The sequence below is a fragment of the Colias croceus genome, chromosome 3 (assembly GCF_905220415.1).
Source record: "Colias croceus chromosome 3, ilColCroc2.1".
NCBI classification, from domain to species: domain Eukaryota; kingdom Metazoa; phylum Arthropoda; class Insecta; order Lepidoptera; family Pieridae; genus Colias; species Colias croceus.
Genome location: NC_059539.1, coordinates 4,860,384 through 4,882,981, shown reverse-complemented (window position 1 = coordinate 4,882,981; position 22,598 = coordinate 4,860,384). Strand labels below are relative to the sequence as shown.

General features: G+C 33.7%; 2 protein-coding genes and 1 long non-coding RNA gene across 3 annotated transcripts in view; 1 reads left to right on the top strand and 2 right to left on the bottom strand.

The window, feature by feature from the left end:
• Window positions 1-8,946, bottom strand: part of LOC123705871 (long-chain fatty acid transport protein 4-like) — a 34,465-nt gene extending 25,519 nt beyond the window's left edge. The window contains exon 1 of the mRNA XM_045654939.1: window positions 8,771-8,946. Within this exon, the coding sequence (XP_045510895.1) occupies window positions 8,771-8,946 (176 nt within the window). The remainder of the gene's footprint in view (window positions 1-8,770) is intronic.
• LOC123705872 lies at window positions 8,302-9,383 on the top strand. The gene is made up of 2 exons (XR_006753345.1): window positions 8,302-8,425; window positions 8,828-9,383. It is a non-coding gene; the product is annotated as an uncharacterized LOC123705872 (long non-coding RNA).
• Window positions 9,384-12,547: 3,164 nt separating this feature from the next.
• Window positions 12,548-22,598, bottom strand: part of LOC123690732 (long-chain fatty acid transport protein 4-like) — a 51,582-nt gene continuing 41,531 nt past the window's right edge. Inside the window, exons 7-12 of the mRNA XM_045634828.1 lie at window positions 21,938-22,019; window positions 21,408-21,538; window positions 21,087-21,237; window positions 14,573-14,730; window positions 13,075-13,228; window positions 12,548-12,892 (exon numbers count right to left, since the gene is read on the bottom strand). Coding sequence (XP_045490784.1) covers window positions 12,732-12,892; window positions 13,075-13,228; window positions 14,573-14,730; window positions 21,087-21,237; window positions 21,408-21,538; window positions 21,938-22,019 — 837 coding nt within the window. The 3' untranslated portion in view covers window positions 12,548-12,731. The remainder of the gene's footprint in view (window positions 12,893-13,074; window positions 13,229-14,572; window positions 14,731-21,086; window positions 21,238-21,407; window positions 21,539-21,937; window positions 22,020-22,598) is intronic.

Below are 22,598 nucleotides of genomic sequence, written 5' to 3'. Positions count from 1 at the left end.
TATTGAAGATATAATAAATATTTCATCACTCCAATTTGATTCATATCCTTTTTGGAAAACATGTTTATATTTAGTTATTCGAACATAATCACCCACGTTGAAATTTGGTTTTGAATTTACTAAAGAAAGTTTGTTTGACCCTCTATCATAAAGATTAGTCCAAACTGTCATAATATTGTTGGAACTTACATCACATGGGCACATCTTAATACTCGAGTGAATGCTGTGATTATAAGAGTATATTAAATCTTGTAAAACATCTATAAATCTATAAGTATTATTATGAGTGAAATAACGCCACATTTTCATTTTTAGAGTTCTTTGAAATCGTTCAACAATACTAGCCTTAATATCAGGATTGTTTGTGGTATAGTAATTTATCTTTTTGGATTTAAAGTATTTTTGTACATCTTTTGAAACAAATTCTGTACCTTTATCAGATTGTATGTGAGTAGGGGTTGAATTACTTTCAGTAAATATACTTTCAAAACATTCTTTAGTTGTTTCTGAGTTTTTCTTTTTCATTGGTCTTGCAAAAGCATATTTACTAAATACATCAATAACACAAAGTATGTAGTTGAAACCATCATTATATTGAGAATAAGTTCGCATATCACTTAAATCAGCTTGCCACAGCTCATTAATATTTGATAGAATGTACCTATTACGCGGGAATTTTTTCCGAATGGGTTTATGTAATGTATATGTTTCTTGTGATTGTAACCATTCCTTTACTTGCTTTTTATCCATTTTACCCTTCATAGCTTTTGATAATTTATCAATACTACCAAAACCAGCGGGGTTAGATGGATCATAATAAATCCTGTTAATTTCTTCTAGTACGGGGTCCATTTTTCCCAATCGATCTTTTTACGTATTTTAGTTATATATCTTTTATCTCCACTGCTCGGTGTAGAAAATTCTTGAACTTCAATCTCAGAGGTTTTGTTCAGATCTTTCGCTTGAAGTTGGTTAATAAACTCACATCTCTTTGGATTTCCAATATAAGTAAGTGGTACTTTAATATCTTTCAATGCTTTAGCAAATCTATCCCACCCTATCGGATCACTTTTTTTTAAGGGTCTAAGTGAATCATTTATTAAATCAACAATATTACTTCCTGGAATTTTTTCATTATCAATTATGACTGTGCCTTCATTATCCCAACGTATTTTACTTTTACTTGTTCCAATTAAGTTTAATAATGACTCACCTTTTTTATTATAAGTTTTTGGTATTAAACTGAGTATTTGTGTTGGTGAATACAGTGGATTTGCCTCACTTTCTATACTTTTAATGGAACCTTTCTCCTCCAACAAAGATTCAGCATCAACTGAACTTTTTAGATCTCTATCTTTATTTTTAAAACCAATTTTAGACTCATTTGAATATTCATTAGATGTAACAGAATAAATTGGTAATCTGAGTGGTTGACGATCCTCTTCGGTAAAGTGAAGGTATCTTTGTAGTGTTTGTAAATATAACATCCACTTCTTTCGGTCTTCCGTCTTACTATTCATAATATTTTGCATTTCAATATCTAATCGAGACAAATTACTTGTATCCTTATTTTCTTGTTTTAATTTTTCAATCAATCCAGGTTCAATAAGTATCATTTTCTTAGCATTTTCCATGTTAACTGGCTAGTCCACTTACTAATCCACTCAATATTGCACCTAATATTATTGGTAAGAAAGTCCCTCCTTTTTGTATAATAATATTTTTTCTTAGTTTATGTTTACACTTACGCACCAGTTTACGGAGTATATTTTTGTGTTTATTCAATTTTTGTTTATCTTGATCTTTAAGTGGTATCTTTCCTTGTAAAACGTTATGAATACATTCACAAATACAATTTATTTCTTTTTCATCACACGTTTTAAGTAATGCTCTTTGATGTTTTGGTTTAAGCGTATGCAAAGCATTTAGCAAATGTTTATGCGTTGTGACTCGACGATGCATCATTTAGAAATGATTTGAATTGTTTGATTCTTGGTGTATTTAAACTCTTTCGTGGGGACGTAGACTGTACAGTGACCATTAAATGGGAATACATTTGTCTTGATACGACAAAAATCATTTGTATTCTGTTTTAAATCTACCATTAAATATCCATGTGCTTCTAAAGTTGCATCCCTGTAGGCGTCTTCAATGAATTTTGTGTTATCTGGTGACACTTGTCGTGCTAAATATCTTATTTGAGTTTTATCTCGAGGGTTTTTAAAATAAATTATATAACTTGAGTTTAAAGAAATGTCTCTTTGACCTTTACCTTGATGAAATAAATTTTGTGTTAAATAAAATACACTAAGATTCCGGTGATGACTACCTTTTGTAAATATATCCACAATTCTTCCATCAGACTCTCTCATTAGATCATCAATAATAATAAGGTGTGGGTTTTCACCATCAAACATATTAAGATTTGGAATTCCTTGATGATAGTTAACATTTGGTAAATTATATAAAGGTTGCATTTCATCAAAGCACCATGTGATATGATTAAAATCACAATTACATATTTCTTTAACTGATTTTATGAAATTTGTTACAAAATTTGACTTCCCACATCCACTTGGTCCGGCCACAATAGCAGTAAACGGATGGATAAAGTGAAACATTTCACACGTCTAGAGTTTAAAGGGATGAAATAAAAAATGAAAATGTTGGTGTAAAAATTTAATATATATATAATATTATATTGCTAAAAAAATATAACAAAGAAGTTTAATACAAAAGCAGTGATAAGCGAGGTGCACAATGAGTAATAGATAAGAACGCCGGACGGTGTAATTAGCTAATAGGAAAAGGTGAACAATGGGACGCTAATGACCCACCGGATATCAATTAGATATGAGTTAATCGATCTGCACATCTTCGAAACCGTGCATCCTATCGCTTTGGGAGTGAGTGCTATACGTGATACGCCGGTTCTGGCGCTTGCGCCAGAACCGGCGTATCACAACTACTGTTGCCAACTTTGTGATACGAAATAAATATTTTGGAGCACCCTTCCTTAAACATATTATTTTTTTTTAAGTCCTTATATAGTCTTCTTTAAGATAAAATTAAGTAAAAATAAATCATTTTGATGTATCTTTTAATTTAAATTATTTTCTGCAAAAGTAGGGTAAATGCTAGTTTTCGTCCAAAAAAACTGGTTTTCGTCCTAGTGTAAGCTAGTTTTCGACCACCGTGTAGAAAAAGGAGGGTAGGTCAACTATTAAGTTAAAAATCAATTACAGGTAAATATATACTTTTATTTAATTAACATTACAATTTCTCACTACCTTACAGGTTTAGTTTTACATGTGGTTTTACTAATAATAATCAATATAACTAGTCAACACTGAGATCTATGTAGCACTTGGCAGTCCTTATAGGCGTTAGTGATGACTGTATAATCATTCGTAATAAAGAAAGGAATGCGTTCCTTACAATGTAAATGAATAGGCTATTTGACAAGGTTTTGATAACTGTCTCAAATTATTAAGATACGTTTATAGAACACACAAAACACATGTTTCTTAATTTTTTGTAGTTATTCATTGAGAAAATGGAAAATAAAAACATGATATTCAAATATGCCGCCAAAACACAATTTTGAAGAATATGGCGGCTCGCGACCTGGTGACGTCACAGAGGCGTAAACATCAACTTGCTCCTAGTACTTATTGTTCGTATTTGTTTTAATTATAGTATAATTAAGTTAATCTGTTTAAAAACCAGAAAATGAGTTCTTATTGGTGTGTAGTTCCTGGATGCAGAAATACAACTATTAAAACCCCTGACAAACTAGGTATTTATATGTGCTCCAAAAGATATAAAAATGCGTAGAAAGTGGTTGCAGTTAGCTCGCAGAAATCCAAGTGATATTAGATATATCAATTAAAACAGTTATATTTTTTTGTGAAGACCACTTCGATGTAAGTATGGTGTTGAATACCTAGTAGGCAGTTTATTTTATTTGCAATACATAGTATAAATCGTCTCATTACTTAGGTACCTGCTTGAGGTAAGTTAATGATAATATATATTATATAAATTGATGATGACGTCTTTGTATTGATATTGAAAATAATCAATACAAACACGTCAATCCTATAAACTGGATGGCTGAAATGAAAAACAAAGGAACCTAAAAAATGTATACTTCATAATTATTGTGCTATTGTCATTCATGTTTGTAGTTTGTACATTTGACTAAAAAGGTAATGAATGACGATTGAAATATTAACTTACGTAGCTGTTTTCACATTTTTCAATTATTGAGGAGCGTAAAAATCTGGGTTGTTTTTAAAGAACATGCCAACCATTATAGCGTCCACTTTAGGTAGATTTCGACTGCCTGCTTTTTCGAAATTAGGTTCCATGACAAACAAAATTAACACATAAAGAACAAAACTGATTACAGACACCTTGAATCACAAGAAATAAGTTATACAAGAAACAAAACCAAAAGCGAAATTCAGCAACTACGTGAATAAACGTTGGGATCATTTGTTATTTACGCCGCTGTGACGTCATAGCAGATGCAGCCAATCATGGATGTTTTCGGTCACGTGGTAACTTTAAAAAATATGATGTTTTTTCTCGACGATTTATAAATAAATAAATAATTATTTATATCATTTATTAATTTAAATCGCTTCAAAAACCTTATATATATATGGATTACACAAAAAAGTATTTTATTTTTTGTACTGTCAAATAGCCTATTAAGTAATAATTACAGGACTAAGAAATAACATCAAAAAACAACAAGCCGTGTATTCTATCGAGGACCATAGTTTTAGGAATCCCTTAATCTCTACAGACTTGTCTTACTGATGCCTTATTTTTCCGAATTGCCGTTAAAGCCTTTACTAAAGATTCTTCAGTGTACGCAGCGTCTTTTTTTTCTAGATTTCTTAGACTCCTTCGAGGCCATCTAAAAACAATGAGATCTTTCTGAGTATACGTTGAGTAAGTATAGTAAAAAAATACTGCATTGGCAAAACAGACCTAGAATAAAAGATGATACTCAAGTGAATGATAATCAAGAAAAATACAGTGTATTATGTCTGACCTACCCCCATTTATGCTACGAATAATTGACTCTACTTCACATAAGGAGAATGATACATGACTGAATGAATGACAATATTAGGTACCTACAACACTCTGGCCCTCACCAATTATTTTATAAGGAAGATACTGAATAGAAAACTTAATCAATACGTAAAAACTATACGTAAAAATAGACGAAAAGTAATGCAAAAGAATAGCTATATTTAATTTTTGTCTACTCCAATACTCATTCATGGACGAAAACTAAAACATTTAAAGCTAAATTTAGTTTTCGTCCACTTCTTTAAATATTTTTTTATTTTGGCAGCACTGACAAAGCTGTGGACGGAAACCAAAAAATCTGAACTAATAGCAATAAAGATCACTTCGGGAGAAACTATTCAGTATTTTAAAGGTCCGATAAAGTAAAATGACCCTAACAAATATTCACGTAGCTGTTTGAGTTTCCGTCCACTTGGACGAAAACCAAATATTTTGAGAATTTGGTAACCTAGTATCCGTCCACTTAATATTTCGAAGAGTATTATAAAAAAGTATGATAAACACTTATAATTGCGTTTATTATGCTTATAAATAAACATACGTACCAAAAACATTACGTAAACTAGCTAAAACAGTGATTTACCTTACCATGAACTTTTCTCGCCGGCAAATTTTTCTCTCGCGCGATGACATCTGCAAGGCACAGATGCGAAGCGGCCACTTTTACGTTAATTTTTTGAACTCTCTTCTTGTCAAATCAAATTTTCATGTTGATAGTACTGTTGCTTAATCATTATGGACCGTAAAAAGTGCAAACTTGCGCGGGAAGGTAGGTTTGTATTCAAGTTTTACGCACGTGATTGTAGCAGGTCAGTCAAATGGACGGAAACTGAAGCTGGACGGCAAACCAGCGCAATTACCCTACGTATTAGATGAACGCCTTGCATAGGTGCTTAAATGATTTTAATTTTAGCTTCACATAAAGGAAAATAAATTTTACAAGCAGGAAAACCTACGATATAATTGATATTACCGAGCCAAACAATACGTTCCTAACAATGAACAACATTCAAATGTTGAAGACTTATTTAAACTTAAAGATATTTTAATAAAATACGCCCCTAAGTTTTCTTATTCGATAAATATAAGTAAGTGGGTGTAGATACTAGAATATTATAATGATTAAAGTTTTAAAAGTACTTAATAATACTTGTATTTGTATTGTTATCATTATTATGTGAGTCCAAATGAGGAACAAGTACACATAGCCTGTTCATATGTATGCCCAGTTGTATGTACGATAATTGCGCAGTCATAAATATATTAAGCCAGTGTTAAATAGAATAAAACGAACAACAAAGAGCTCTTAAAGTAATTAAAATTTCAATATTTTGTACACCAAGGCTAATACAGATAGGTAAGTATGCCATCGTTTAATTGAACGTAAACCTAGTTTATTATTAGGTAGGTAATTTATTTTATCGAACGGGAGGGTTTTGGTCACTTTTCGAATTTTTGACTAAGTTAAGAAGAATACCTAGGTACCTACTTGAAACTGATTTACGAGCGTCCAAATTAGCAAGTCATATTTAAGAGAATCTTACTGCATAGGTAGGTATGATGATTATTTTTTATTTTTAAACGTCATGTTTTAACACTCGTAACATATACTACAGTAAATCTTTGCATGAAGGTAATATATAGGTGCAAACTATACATTACTCAGAAGTGATATATATATACGGTCTACGTAATCACTTTAACACAACGAGATTTTTAAAATAAATTACATAGGGTCATTGCGCCTGTTCGCGTCCACCTGCCTATTCGCGTCCATTTTGCGGACATCTTTTAGAAAATTCACGAAAATAAGTATACTTTAAGTAAAATTGTAATAAGAAAAATTTCCGATAATACCTCAATGTATAAGAGACATGCACACATATTCAAAATATGCCTGCAGACCGCCTATCCTATTTAAAAAAAATAGTTAATTTTGGCTATTAAATGAGAGAGCTAAAACGCGCGGGATTTTGAAAAAAAAATAGTGCGCAGCGTCGCGTTTGACGGTAAGTATCTTATTGTTAAATGTGAATTTTTGAATATGTAACTGTTTCTTTACTTTGCTAACAAAACATGGAATAGTATGGATTATAAATCAGCTTATTTCTTTTACAATTAATAGCTAAAATAAGGTGGACGCGAATTACTACACCGAATTTGTACAACTTCCATTTTGCGTCCACGGTGGGCGCAAACTATACCTATAGTGCATAACAATAGAACATATTGCGTCCACATTATTTTTCATTACGTAGCAATGAATTGTTTGTTAAAATATGTAATTTAAAATAGATTGTAAATTTTTGACTAAGACCACAAGTTGATAATTTAAATTTTCATTAAAATTAGCAAATTTTGATGCTATTTTTTCATTTTAAAAGGGGTATTCTTTGAATGAGACTTGATCATCAATTTGATATCCGTCCGTCAGTATGTCCGTCTGCCGGTCTTTCTTTCTGTCAAGACCCTTTTTCTCAGTAACGCGTGGAGGTAAAAAGCTGAAATTTATATTGAATACTCAAATCTACGGTCCCTTGAAGCAGTGAAAAAATCAAACTTATAAGCCAAAGAATTCAAAAGATACAGCCGTTTATGCTGCAAATTTTCGCAAATTTCGTCATTCGCAAGGGAATCAAAACCTACAGGGTACTTTTACGTGAATACAGACACTTGAAGTTTGGTACGAAGCAACGTCTTATAGCACAAATAAGGGAAACATTGAAAAAATAATCATTTACAGTTAAAACATACGAAAAAAAACAGGTTAATACGGAAGCCTCGATGTGCAAGTCCCACTCGCATTTGGCCGGTTTTTATTAAATAGCTATATTCGTAAATAAATAATTCATTAAAATCTAATTTTTATTTGCATTTATCTGATAAAATATCACCCAAAACACTCTTAATTCCTTTTCTAAGCTGGTGGACGCGAACTGGTCCACGGGTGGACGCAAACTGGAATTTTTGGACGCGAACTGGGTAAAACGCCTAATTCTGCTATTTGTCTAGATAAATAAAAACCACATGATATTTCCAACACAATCGAAAGTAAATCTTAAAATAGACTATGTAATGAACACGTTACATAAATTTTGCGTTGAAATTTATTCTGGAACATTTTTATTTTCTCCTTCAAACTTTCCAACTGCACTAAGTGGACGCGAACAGGCGCAATTACCCTACCTAACTTACTTTACTTTACTTCGTGATAGAAGACTTTATTTAAATTATTTGGTCCTTATGAAAATTTCTGAATAAATTTAAATCCAGTTTAACATGTTTGGTTTGATAGTATAGACGTTAGGTACAGGTATGTATCTTATAATCTAACGACGTACATATAGCATTATTTTTACTTCAAAGTTGTACTTATTAATACCTATTTCCTTCGCCAAAACCTTGCAAAACTTGTTCTTAGCAAACAGGTCGTCATCTTATAATTAGATTATACATAAAATACTACTTCGTCACGAATTAGACGATTACATTTTAACGATTTTCCGAACGCAGGTGGGCACAGTGGATCTAGTTGGTCTAATGTTTTCAGTTTTGACATTTAGGTAAAATTACGATCAACTAAATCGTGTCGAACCGGGCTCTATGTGACGAAAGGCAATTGGATTTTAAGATAGGTAGCTAATTAAAGTGTACTCACTTGAGATCCCTCGGTAATGTTTTCACAATCACAATAATCCTCTTCCTATATCTGTAGATGCAAGGTGCGACGGCGAGCAGGGCAAATATCGCCGCCTTGGAGAGCGTGCTCAACACGGCGGCCATCGCGGCAGCGAGTGCCATGAGGGCGACGAGAGCTGCCAGCAGAGCGTCCATGCTGGCGACAAGCCCAGTGGGACGCACGACGAACTAACTTTGCACTGAGATCCAAACAATACGAGTAACGCGGAATACGCGCGCCGAGCGTGTCTGCCGGCCGCGAATGTTTTTTCTAAATGCGCCAAGGAACGAACGCGTCAATGGCTGGCTTCCCCTCGGCGCCAGATGCACATGCGCGAACAGCTGATCCCCGAAGGGATCGCTTGATCTACAAAAAAAAAACCGTTCCCTATGTCATGTAAAAATGTAAAATGTTTTAAAAATTTGCGCCAGTGTATTTTAGATTTGACTGAATGCCATTAGTTTTTGTCTTTTGAGTTTTAAAATCTTTTTCTATAAGTAGTTGTAAAAAAAGGTTCTATTGTGCGTTTCAATCTTAATTACATTAGGAAATGATTGCAAGTGGATTTGAATAATAATAATTGATTATCACAGTGTTGTGTACATCTTTTATACCTTAAATATTATGTCCTTTCAGAATAGGTATTCCTTGTAGGTACAACTGTTTTTTACCGACTCAAAAAAGGAGAATAATAATTGTACTTTTTTGTGTTTTAGCAGTTGACTTCGTCGTCCCTTATAAAAATAAAAGGTCAAAAGTAAAATTTAAAAAGAATTCATTAAATTTAAAGATTTGATTGAAAAAGTAATACTTGCCTTATATGGGTATGTACCTACTACATTCACATACTTTGCTTCACAGCTTTGTTGCATTTCATCCGCTTTAGGCGTTCTTTTTTTCAACCAAAACCCAAAAGAAGACTGTTTTGCCTGGTCTTTCTTCACTCTAGAAATCATCAAAATCCGTACATATATTTGGGCATAGAAAACGGAACTTACAGTCTTGGTTATACAGGAGAAGTTATGTATTCTTCTAATATTTACAGTGAGGGGCCAATATTTTTTATTTGAATTAGAAACAAGCGTGATATTTTTAGGATATGAGGGTGATAAAAATAACTTGTTTTTAATTTCATTTAATTTATTCATTCATTGATAAAATCTAGACTGTTAAAAAACCTGACCTGTTAAAAAACCTGACCTACCCATACGCAGTAGTAGGTATTTTCAAAAACTAGTTTAACCACTCCGTAAATAGCAACTTATTGGACTTGATTTCGAATCTAGATCTTGAAGGGATCGTTCTTTGAAAAATGACGATGGACTGACTGGATGACTTTATCTGGAAAAAGAACTGTACAGAATTGTATTGTATAAATAAAAATAATAACAAAACACAGGTTATCTTTATAAGGGTAAGTATGACAAAGTTAATGGAATTTTCAATTGATAATGGTAAAACAGTCCTGTTAAAAACAAGTTTAGAAAACAATGAGAACTTTTATCGAGATCTATACCATCATCCAAGCTCAGCAAGGTTTTCATTGCGGCAACAGGCCACGAAAAACACTTTGTATAAGTGAAGAAATTCGAAAGAAAATGTATTACTACAATTAATAATATTTAACCTTATTTTATAACAAGTGGATCATATGATGGTGACCTTATAATGATTGTAAACTTTATCAAATCTCATCTCGCAAGACTATGATAAGAAAAACAAATAAGATATTTGTCATCCTTATCAATACAGATTGAAAAAGAAACACAATTTTAAAAATATAAATTTATTAGGTACATTACCTAGGTATCAACACCCTTAACCACTACACAGTGTAAATAAATGATTCACATCAGTCTTACAATATGAGACTGGAATTATCAAACAGATAACAACTTTCAATCTATTGCAGTAAGGTTCAAAACTAAGCAGCAAAACCGACAAATGCGACAACAAAGCAGTGTATATTATACTTACAGAAGTTCAGAAAATGGATTATTTTATCATTACTATAAATCAATGAAACAACTGCAAAAACGCCATTAAGGGGAAGCTCCCTAAATTGTATGTGAATTTGCGTTAATATTCTGAAACAGGCACACATACAATCAAAATGGAACTTTAGTATATGATTTATTGGGTCTTTTTCTTTCGATGTACAAGACATAATTGTAACATTTTCGCTCGATTCATTTCTTATTCAAAAATTATGCCTTTTTTAAGGATTATTACATTTTTTTAAAGATTTACTTGGACTTTATGTCTAAAATAAATGTTAACAGTAAGAAAATAGAGTTTACTATCGAATCCCAAGATATTTTTTCTCTAGATCAATTATTACTTTAGTTATAAACTAAATAAGAATTGAGACTTACTTTTCGAGCTCGAACGCGTTCAAAGAGCGCACGCGATATTCAACTTTATTACGGCTGTATTAGCGTCTAGTAACGTAACCGGTCTCTCAGTGCCAAAAATGAGAAAGGGAGCCTCCTCTTAATTCTAATACAAGAAATTCATACCTTGACTTGATGTTCGATACTTACTACTTAGCATCGATACAAAACGACTATTTACATCAAAAACCTTTCGCAAAATATTATACAGCAGTTTATAAATGTGGGAAGTTTCACTTCCATTACCCATTTGGACTATATACAAATTATTTTTACACACCTTCATATTTATTATAATACGTCAATTCCTTGGAAATTATCGTAAAGTAGTATTTTACGAAATAAACAAAATAGGAAAGTTTTCAGTATATAAATACATACTAGTAATTGGAATATATTAATAAATAGCTTTCAGCGTATGCAAACCTATTTAGGAAATTTATGGTGGCAAAAATATAGATAATAAAACCTGCGGAATTAATTACAGAAATTTTAAAAGATCTACACAATATATTTCGTTATTTTATTCATATGTTGTATATTTTGTTTAAACTTAAATAATAACACAAATAAACAATTTGAACATAAAACAATGAATTAAATATTTTCACCTATGAATACCACATTATAACAAATTATAATAAAGATTCACAAATTCTAAAGAGATTTTTCCTCGTCATTGTTTAAAATGTAATTATGGGAAAAAATTATTGTCAATAAAATAGTTATTTCAACATTATTATAATTAAATTAATAGTATTATTATCACCCATAGTTCCCAAATATCAATAGAAACAACCCTTTTCCATTATTTTATTCGAATTTTGTCGTAAAAATTACTATAAACAAATTAGGGATGTAACGATACATGATTTTGCCGATACGATACTGATACCGATATTTGTAATCAAATATCGGCGATACCTACCGATACCGATACCGATATCGATGGCTTGGTAGAAAAATAAATAGTGAATTATGCATAAACGTTACCAACATTTAACAGAGACTCAAATGTAAATCGTATTCTTTTAAATAACAATGCCAAATCAAAAAACCAGAAAACCATTTATTTTAGTATTATTATTTTGCAAAGTCAGTTAAACTTTAAGTTATACACATACAATCAGTTCCTAATAAAAGTTCACTATTGGTAGAGTTTTTTCAAAAAACAAAGTGCGCACGCGCGGGCGGCCTCCCGCATCGTTCATTGGGCGCGGTTTTTTGAATTGTTTGATATCGGTATCGGTTGTTTTATAATCGGCGATACCGATATATCGGCTTGCCGATTATATCGGCCGATATATCGGTATCGGTATCGGTATCGTTACATCCCTAAAACAAATTATTTCATAATAACGCCTTTATAATATGCGTAAATGAAAGATATAGGAATAAAAACATGAATATAACAATTTGGAATTAGACACGTATTTTTCTATTACGATATGAGTACCTCCGATATATGAGACTAATTCGAGTATTTTTGGTAAAGTAAGACGAGAGTATACCAACAATTTGATTGTTTTCATTTATATATTAAAAGATCACAGTCTAATTTTTCCAGTATTAATATTTTCATATTCTTCAGGACCTAGGGGCAAATATTTGTTTTGTTTTACATCTAAGTAGTATAATTTGTCGGTTTTTACTATACTGGGATCGAATCCTTCTTTCTGTAGGTCCGTTTTCTTCATTTTGAATGTTCCTGTAAAAAGAAAAGAAATTGATAAGTAATAATTGTAAGTGACTTAACTACTCATTTATCAATAACTTTGGAATTCTTAAAGGTACAAGCGATCCAAATTTTTGCTAAACAGTTTAAATTATTTTATCATTATCAAATTTTCAATGTAGTGTTTTAATAAAAGTAAGTTTCTATAAACCCACCCGTCATATCCATACTGTCCATGACTCTGATGAAGATAGGTCTCGCGTATGCGGGCAGATCTCTGGCTAGATCTTTGGCGAGTTTTTCTAAATCCAGACTACCATCTGGGTCCACAATACCGCACATTCCCGCTCTACCTTCCGTGTTGGGAACCTGACGATAAAAAGATTATATGTTACTAGAGTGAATTTTTGTATTCGTCAGGTAGGGATATTACTTATTATTAAGGGATACTTAGCACATGTTTTTCTCACACTAACACCGAACTGAGAAACATCGGTGAATGAGTAACACAAAATGAATTTTGGAATAAATTTCCGTTCTCTCGTGATATCTGTCACGCAATACAGGTGTAGGAGTGTTTTAAGATTTTTGGATATTTCTTGTTTAATTAAAAAAAAAATGCCATTTTACTCATTAGGTTAAGTACTTTCAATATCAATTTAAAGTTTTTTTTTATATAATATGCAATAGTTACGGAATAATCGCCTGTGCACATTTAAACCATTACACCTGTTGTAATAATCATTGAGTTACTATGTAACTACGTACTAGAGTAGCTATTCCAAACAAAAACATTGCGCGCGGCCGATGTGGTGGGGTACGTGCGACGTGCGGGACGAGCGGGGCAAGGTTCCGAATTCAATGATTAAGCAATGCGCGCAGATGCGACACATTGTGCAATCATTGTGTACTCGGTACTATCTGGTGGTACCTACTTATACTAGGGAATTAATAAAAAGAGGATTTTATCTAAAACTATGTAATATATTAGTCCTGTTTTTGTGGTGTATTTGTCATCTTCTATAAAATGAATAGAACAAATGCGTGAATATTCTGATGGTAACCATGTGTCGCTTCACTACGATTTTTTTGAACAATTTTTAATTCCGCGCCTCTCTTTTTTCGTGGCCGTGCTGCGGAAACCTATAAACAATTTGAATTAAAACTAAACAGTATGGAAATATTAATAAATATAACCTACCGTTTCACTTTGCGTAGTCGGGTAAAAGTATAAATATTTAGGTACTAGACCACGGTAATCTTTCCTAGTACATATTATTTTATATGTATTCATAGCTAAAAAATCCAGTTACATTTTTTTAACAGACTCATCGATATTGTCACGTCTGTGCGTAAAGGGATTTCTTAGTCTATGAAAACGGCGCGAAATGCAGAACGCAGATTTATCGCAAAATGATATAATATTAGTAAAATGTATGACTTACTGGTGAAAAGTCACTCCTCGGGCTTTGTTTGTATTAAAGGACCTGTTAAAACAGTACGTAATATGTACATAGTAACTCAATGGGTGTAATCGTTAAGTGTGTCTACTAATAAATCCACCTATTTCACGTGGCAGTCGATTGTATAAAAAGTATCTCAGTTAGTGTTCCATCCAAGTGATTGAAGACATTTTAAGGGATAAACAACAGCTAACAGCTGATTTTGCGAATGTGATTTGTGATTATCCCGCGTAATGCCGCTACGACCCACCAGCACGCCGTAGACGACGGCGTCGCGGTGGCGTGCGACGCGCGACACGGCCGCCTCCACCTCGCTGGTGCTGACGTTCTCGCCGCGCCAGCGGAACGTGTCGCCGGTGCGGTCGCGGAAGTACAGGTAGCCCCGCTCGTCCGCCACCAGGATGTCGCCTGCGAGTGTATACAAATAAAGAAAACCACTTTATTCCACCATACAAGGCACACATTTAAAAGTACAAAAAAAATTGGTTGTCTGTAAAGTCGGTTTACTGACGATAGTTGAACGTGACAACGATTGTGCTTCTTTGTCGCTCGTTCCGTGCTCTCGCTTGCACTGGAACGCCTCAGAGCGAGGTAACGCCGCATGAGTCATGTTTTTTCGGGCGTGCAGCCGGCTCTATCGAATTATAAAACGTTGTCACGTCAAAAAGTGTGTGTATTTATGTACACGCGTTAGAAGTTATACTTCTTTGGCGTATGGAAAAAATACTAGAATATGCAACTTGAACATAGTTATCAATTTTCATACCACCTAGAACTAACTTCATGCTGTTAAATTTAGGTGTCGGTGTGCGCGCGCATCTTAAAAATTCACTCTCATCATTTTTCTCCATCGCGCCAAAAGAAGTATAACTTCAAAAAACAATTGTAAGAAAATACGTATAAAAGTATACAAGTTTGTTAGCTATGAATGTTCATTTATCCCGGTCATATGAAACGTAAACATAGTCGTTCAGCTTGCGTATTAGGCGACGCACAGAAGACGACAAACGAGCATGTACATTGTCAAACAAGTCCGCACACGAAGCGTAGTGGCAGCAGCTTTCTTACGATACGTTTACAAGAGGACTACACTTACGTTTCATGAGCCTTGTTAACATAATATAATATGGGAAATTTATTAAACGCGAATTTATTGCCCGAACCTGCGCAGAAGTCAAAACTGTCTTACGGGCGCGACATTATGCATGCAAAGTTCCACATTTCACTCAGCGCTACAGTTACGTGCCGCCTATTATACTTCACTAGCTTTCCGCCCGCGGCTTCGCCCGCGTTCTCAAAAAAAAACCCGCATAGTTCCCATTCCCGTGGGATTTCCGGGATAAAACCTATGTGTTAATCCAAGTTACTACTATATGTATGCTAAATTTCATTGTAATCGGTTCAGTAGTACTTGCGTGAAAGAGTAACAAACATTCCCCTTCCCTCGTCGATCGTAAAGACGTACGGACGTGTGTACTACTTTTCAATCCTGAATTTATTTAAAACAATTGCATAGTAAATATAAGTTCGATCAACTAACAATACAATCTCCTCGCTACGTGTTCTCATGGTACTGCAGTTATCCAGTGAGTACTATCATCATTACATCCCGCTAATTACACTCGAAGCATTAATTACTCATCACTCAAATTGCAAACAACACGTGTGCGGTGTGACACTGAAGCTTTGACAACTGCCCGTACGCAACGAGAGCGAAAGAGAAGCACTGATCGAAGAATTTCTTTCCTACCTTCTGATTTATTTGTTTTTTTTTTTTTTTTTTCTCTCACGTTCTACATTGAATCAGCTATAACGATAAAACAATTTTATCTTAACATGTATCATTCACCTCCGCATGCAAATAAAACGCTTTCGGCGCCACAATTAAATTTGAATCCTGAGGAAAGCGCCTTCGACTCGAATATTACGCTAAGGTGCGAAAAAAGGAGACGATTATCAGGCGATGAAAAGAACGAGTTTGTGATATTCAAGACAGAAATGCATGATATGCTCCTTGAAATGTTCAACAAATTGTCAAATAATCAAAATTGTCGTCTGGATAAGCTGGAAAAAACTATTGCCGAATTAGATAAAAATATAATATCGGTTAAAAACACTAATAAAGACATCGAGGTGTCCATAAACTTTCTATCTGATAAAATAGAAGACTTACATGATCAAATAAAGGTGATAAAAAATGAATCGAAGAATATAGATATTAGACTAAATACCATAGAAGATAGGATGAACAATTTGGAAAGAGGTAACCGAAAAACTAGCATAGAAATAAGGAAGTTGCCTAAAAAGGTAAATGAAAAAAAGAACGACTTATTTGTAAACGCAGAAAACTTTCTCAACAGCCTTTCATTACAATCGCTGTATTCAAACGTACGCGATGTATTTCGCCTTCCAAGCCGAAGAGAAGCCCATGACTCACCTGTAATTATGGAGTTTACTGATACCCAATCGAAGGACAAAATATTGGATGCTATCAAGAAATTCAATAAGAAAACGGGAAGTCCAAAAATTAATACCAATCATTTCGGCTTCGAGGGGCAGCCTTCTCCAGCCTTTGTATCGGACTATCTGACCCCAGTAGACAGACGCTTGTTCTACTGTGCAAGGGAATTCGCAAAATCTGAATCATACGCTTTTTGTTGGATGTCAAATGGAAGAATCTATCTACGTCAAAAGGAAGGAGCACCGCATATACTAATAAGAAATGAAGACCAACTCAGACAAATCAAAAGAGATATATGACTAGTGTTTGTTCTCGTTGTTCTCATTGTTGCTAACGTTTCTTTCATATTTTCATTGTATAAGTTACATCATGTCAATAAAATAGTTATTAATTTAATAAAAGCCAACTCCTATCACCCTAACTCACACACAACACAAATTAAACACAACCAGAATTTATACAAAACCATTACTACACACCACAACTTTATAAATTATACACAATTTCAATTTATAGTGTTTACTAGAGGCTACAATTTAAATTTCTTGCGCCTACAAATTCTCACTTATCAAATACGCACAAACACATATATTTCTTCAAGAACGTGCCAGGCGTTTAAAATTGTAATATTATCATTCTTCCACGAATTATATCAAACACATAATCTTATTAAAACGTACGTGTTTTCATTTACCTTAGTGACATTTATCATATATTACTTTTAACATTCAATGTTTTAGTTAACAATATTAATTCGGATCTGGATAATTACATAAAACCAACATGTGTAAATGTCGATACATATTCAGAATGCCGTTATGTGCTCAAATGGCATACAAAGCGAGGCTTCACTATACTAACAGCTAATATACGAAGTATAAACTGTAACTTCGACCAATTAATAGCTCACATCAGTGCTATGGATATGCAACTAGACGTCATCGTGCTCACCGAGTGCTGGACGAATGCTGACAGTACGCCACCGACAATGGACCAATACGATATGTTCTACTCTCAACACAGCTTAAACCAAAACGACGGCATTGTGGCCTATGTTAAGAGAGGTTTAAATACTTTGTGCCATGAACCGGACATGGTAGAAGGCAACTGCCTCGTATTCACCATTAATGGTACCTGCAGCATCGTTTGTTCCTATAGACCGCCCAGCTTCTCCAACGCCTCACCTTATCTTCATTCATTAGACACAATACTACAAAATATTAAATCTAAAGAAATCATACTCACCGGGGATATGAACCTTGACACAATTAACGAACTAAAAAGTAACCACACAAGCGAATATCTGAATATTATTGCAATGCACGGTTTAATTGAAGGAATCAACATACCAACTCGTAAAAATGCCTGTCTAGACCACTTTATGATAAAAACCTCAAAACCTTTTCAAACTGTTGTATTGCCTGAATTGACTGATCACAAGCCCATAGTTCTCTTTATTGAAGAAACAAAAATATCCAACCAAATCCAGCCTAACAAAAAGTGCAACATTGACATGAAATTACTCGGTGACAAACTAAATGAAAAGCCTTGGTTGAAATTTAACTTTTATGATATGACGGACGTAAACATAGCAACAGATACACTTTTAAATTGTATTAAAGATTCTATAGTGGCGAGCTCTATAAATAAAACAATACCTAAAAATAAACAAATTTTGAAACCCTGGATTACACCTGCAATATTGAGATCTATAAGAAAAAGAGATGCAATGCACAAAAAACTTAAAAAACAACCGAAGAATGAAATTATGCATTTGAATTACTTACGCTATAGGAATACGTGCAACAGAATCATTACGACACAAAAAAATCAATATTACAGAAATCAGTTACTTTGTAATAATCGGAATATTAAAAACACCTGGAATACGATAAAGGAAATTTGCAATATGAACAAAAAAACGCCAACTTCTAATAATTTATTATCTAACAATACAAATGCGGTTGAATCTCTTGATATTGTTAACAAGTTCTTCACTGGGGTAGGGCAGGATTTAGCAAACAAAATTTTAAACTCTATTAATAAAACTGAGGACGAACTTACCAGAAACGCGACAAGTAAGGACGGGCCGCTCCACTCCATGGCTTTAATACCAACAGACTCCTATGAAGTTAATAAGATCATTCACTCAATGAAAAAGAGCAGCTCGCCGGGGTGGGACGGTTTGACTTCGCATATACTACAAAAGTTCTCTCAAATTTTAGTAGACCCAATAACCTTTTTATGTAACCTTAGTATTGGCTCTGGTATCTTTCCTTCGTCTTTAAAAAAATCTGTAATAGTACCAATTTTCAAGTCAGGTGATGCTACAGAACCTTCCAATTACCGACCGATCTCCTTACTACCCAGTATCTCTAAAATCTTAGAAAAAGTTGTTACCAAAAGACTGATTGACTTCCTAAATGTAAATAATATAATTTCACAACACCAGTTTGGGTTCCGTTCTGGAGTCTCAACTGAGGATGCGACGCTAAGACTTACCGAACTTATAACTACATATCTGGATCGTGGTGAGAAGTGCCTTGGAATTTTTTTAGATCTCCAAAAGGCGTTTGATACCGTGTCCTCTGGAATCCTCATTGCTAAATTGCAAAATATTGGAATCAGAGGAGTGGCCTTGAACTGGTTCCAGGACTATCTTACGGACAGATCACAGCGTGTGAAAGTAGATGGCCAGGTAAGCAATGAGGCATCTAGCTCTCGGTACGGTATCCCTCAAGGAAGTACGATCGCGCCAATCTTATTTTTGATCTACATTAACCCACTGTGCATGATGCAGATACCCAACGCGGACATTACTATGTTCGCCGATGACACTGTCATCCTATTCCACCACAGAGACTGGCGTGACGTCAAAATAGTTGCAGAGGCAGGATTGGCGGCGACATCTAGATGGCTTGAGGACAACCTTCTATCACTCAACATAAGAAAATCAAATCTTATCTGTTTCGCAAAAACAAAAACTGGATTGCCTACCAGTGATTTTAATATTAAATTGCATACCTATCCGTGTAACAGACATCATCACTATATCAGTAGTTGTGCTTGTATAAATTTAACGCGTGTAGAGCACTGTAAATATTTAGGCATTCAAATAGACCATAACCTAAGATGGATACCGCAAGCGAATTATTTAGCAACAAAAATGCGGCGCCTGGTGTATATTTTTAAGTCACTTAATGCTTTGGCCAACAAGAACATCTTGATTCTGGCATACAAAGCGTTGTGCGAAAGTCTGCTTCGCTACTGCATATGCACTTGGGGTGGTATGGCAAAAACGCATTTAATTCAAGTTGAACGAGCGCAACGCTGTCTCATTAAAGTTGCCTTGAAACTTCCATTTAGATGTCCTACCACTGCAGTTCTCAAAGAAGCACAGGTGCTTAGTGTCCGCAAATTATTTTTCTTAAATATTCTACAGAGATACCATATCAATACTGTACCCACGCTTCAAGTAACGAATAAACGGATAGATCGATGCCCTGTACCTGCTATTAAAAGTAAATTTGCTAACAAATCATACAGAGTACTAGCTCCTCGCATATACAACAAGTTGAACAATATTAATGTTAAAAAGCTAAATAGGAACGCCTTCAAGAAAACGGTTTTATCATGGCTAGACGACTATGATTACGATGGCATAGAAAATCTCCTTATCTCACAAGTTAAATAAATCATTATTAATGTAACTCAACTCACCGTAATAATACGGATTACACAACATGTTCACTCGTTACCCAAATAAGTTAAACACACACTCCCACAAAAACTCAAACACACATCCACCCACACTCACTCACATACATGCACACACACACAAACACACACACACACACACACACACACACACACACACACACACACACACACACACACACACAAACACTCACACCACACATTCATTGGGTTGGCTATCCCCCTTTTATTTTTAATTTTTGCCTTTGTATAAATTTTCTTTTTGTTTTAACCTTTATCTAGACCACAATGTATTAAGGGAAGGGACTGGCTTTCTTAACACAGGCTATGCCTAGCAAGAGAGCCAGAGCCTCATAATCAATATTGTATATTTTAAAGGTGAAATAAAGATTTATTTTATTTTATTATTTTATACACATCCATCCTCACAAACTTCCGCATTTATAATATTATTAGTAGGATTACTCTTTAACGTAAAGTCTTTAAAATCGCTGCTACATATCTAAGCTAAGCTAAGCTAAGTATCGTGTTAGATAGATCCTAACAAATTGGTAAAATTGGACCCTAAAAATCCAAAATATCACACCTGATATAAACGCGGAATCTCCATGTGAGAACACATCATGTACGACTTTCTTATCCGACGCCGCTTTGTCCACATACCCGTGATATTCCCGGGATGGGTTATTGGGAGATATCTTTCCGATGAACACACCTGGCTCGTTGGGGCCTGCGATCTGGAAAACAATAAACAATGTATATTATCATATAATGATAGGGAAGAAATGATTTTATTACGAGAAACAATAGTATCATATCTATATTGGACCTTAAAAGTATAAAAATTTGTGGAAATACGTTAAAAAAGTTGAAGTTTAGATTAGAGAGGCAATAAGAAATTGTATACCTGACATAATCCTGAAGAATCTCGTATCGGTTCCCCAGTCTCCTGGTCTACTTTTATGATGGCGATCGGATATACACTAGGGAAGATTCGAGAAACAAAACCGATGGCGCCTGGCGTTCCGTCCGTGTTTGCTGGAGATAAAAAAAAAACATTTGTATTACATATTGAATTTTCTTAATAAAACAGTAATTGAAATTCAATTTGAAAATGCGTGGAGACTAATTTGTATTGTTTATTATTCTTAATTATTGAAGTCTTGTTATCTTATTATACCTCAAGAGATTATAGATAAAAATATAAGACGCGTTAACGTGCTAAATTCCAGACAAATTACTCAAGCGCCGTAATATGCTATAATATTAAACTATATAATATTTATGTAACAATTACCTACAATTTATACATTAAAAAACAATTACTCGACAATTATTAGGTTTAATCATTTTTTTTAATTCACCTACATGAAATGCAACTTTGAACTCTATTTATAGTGCACTATGAGTCAAATTACTTAAGTATCTATATCTCACCAATATTAGCATTTCCCTCGGTCGCTCCATAGAATTCGGTCACGTACTTGATGTTAAAACGATTAACAAACTCGGTCCAAATCTGGAAGACAATGATATTCACAACATATAAATTACAAATGGAAACAGAATGCTGATAAAGGGATTACGATTTTCATATCATTTCATTGACACAGTGTACCGTAGTTATTTAATTGTTCGTCATAGTTTGTCCTCTAGACGTTTTTACTTTTTATGCACGGTATATTATAAGAAAGAGCATAAATTGAATAATGTTCAATACTTTTTTTACAACACAGAATATTCAATCCTTATTTAATATGTTAAGTATGTATTTATTATGCATTCTAAATAGCATTGTCATTTTTGCCTTGCATTTTTTATGACAAAATAAATATATTGATAAATTTATTTTTATTTGAGTGACTTAATAGAATATTTAAATATTATGCCAATAAATGCATGTCAAAATAATATGCGCTTCCGCTTTATAAATGAATATGATGATAATTTCATAGTCTTAGGTTGAATTGACTAAATTAATATTATTTTTGATCGTCTCCTTGTTTTAAGTAATGTAAATTTATATCTTTAGTCACTTTACAGTCTTGTCCGTAACGCAAATGTAGGGTTACCCGGACATGACCTTTTAAATATAATT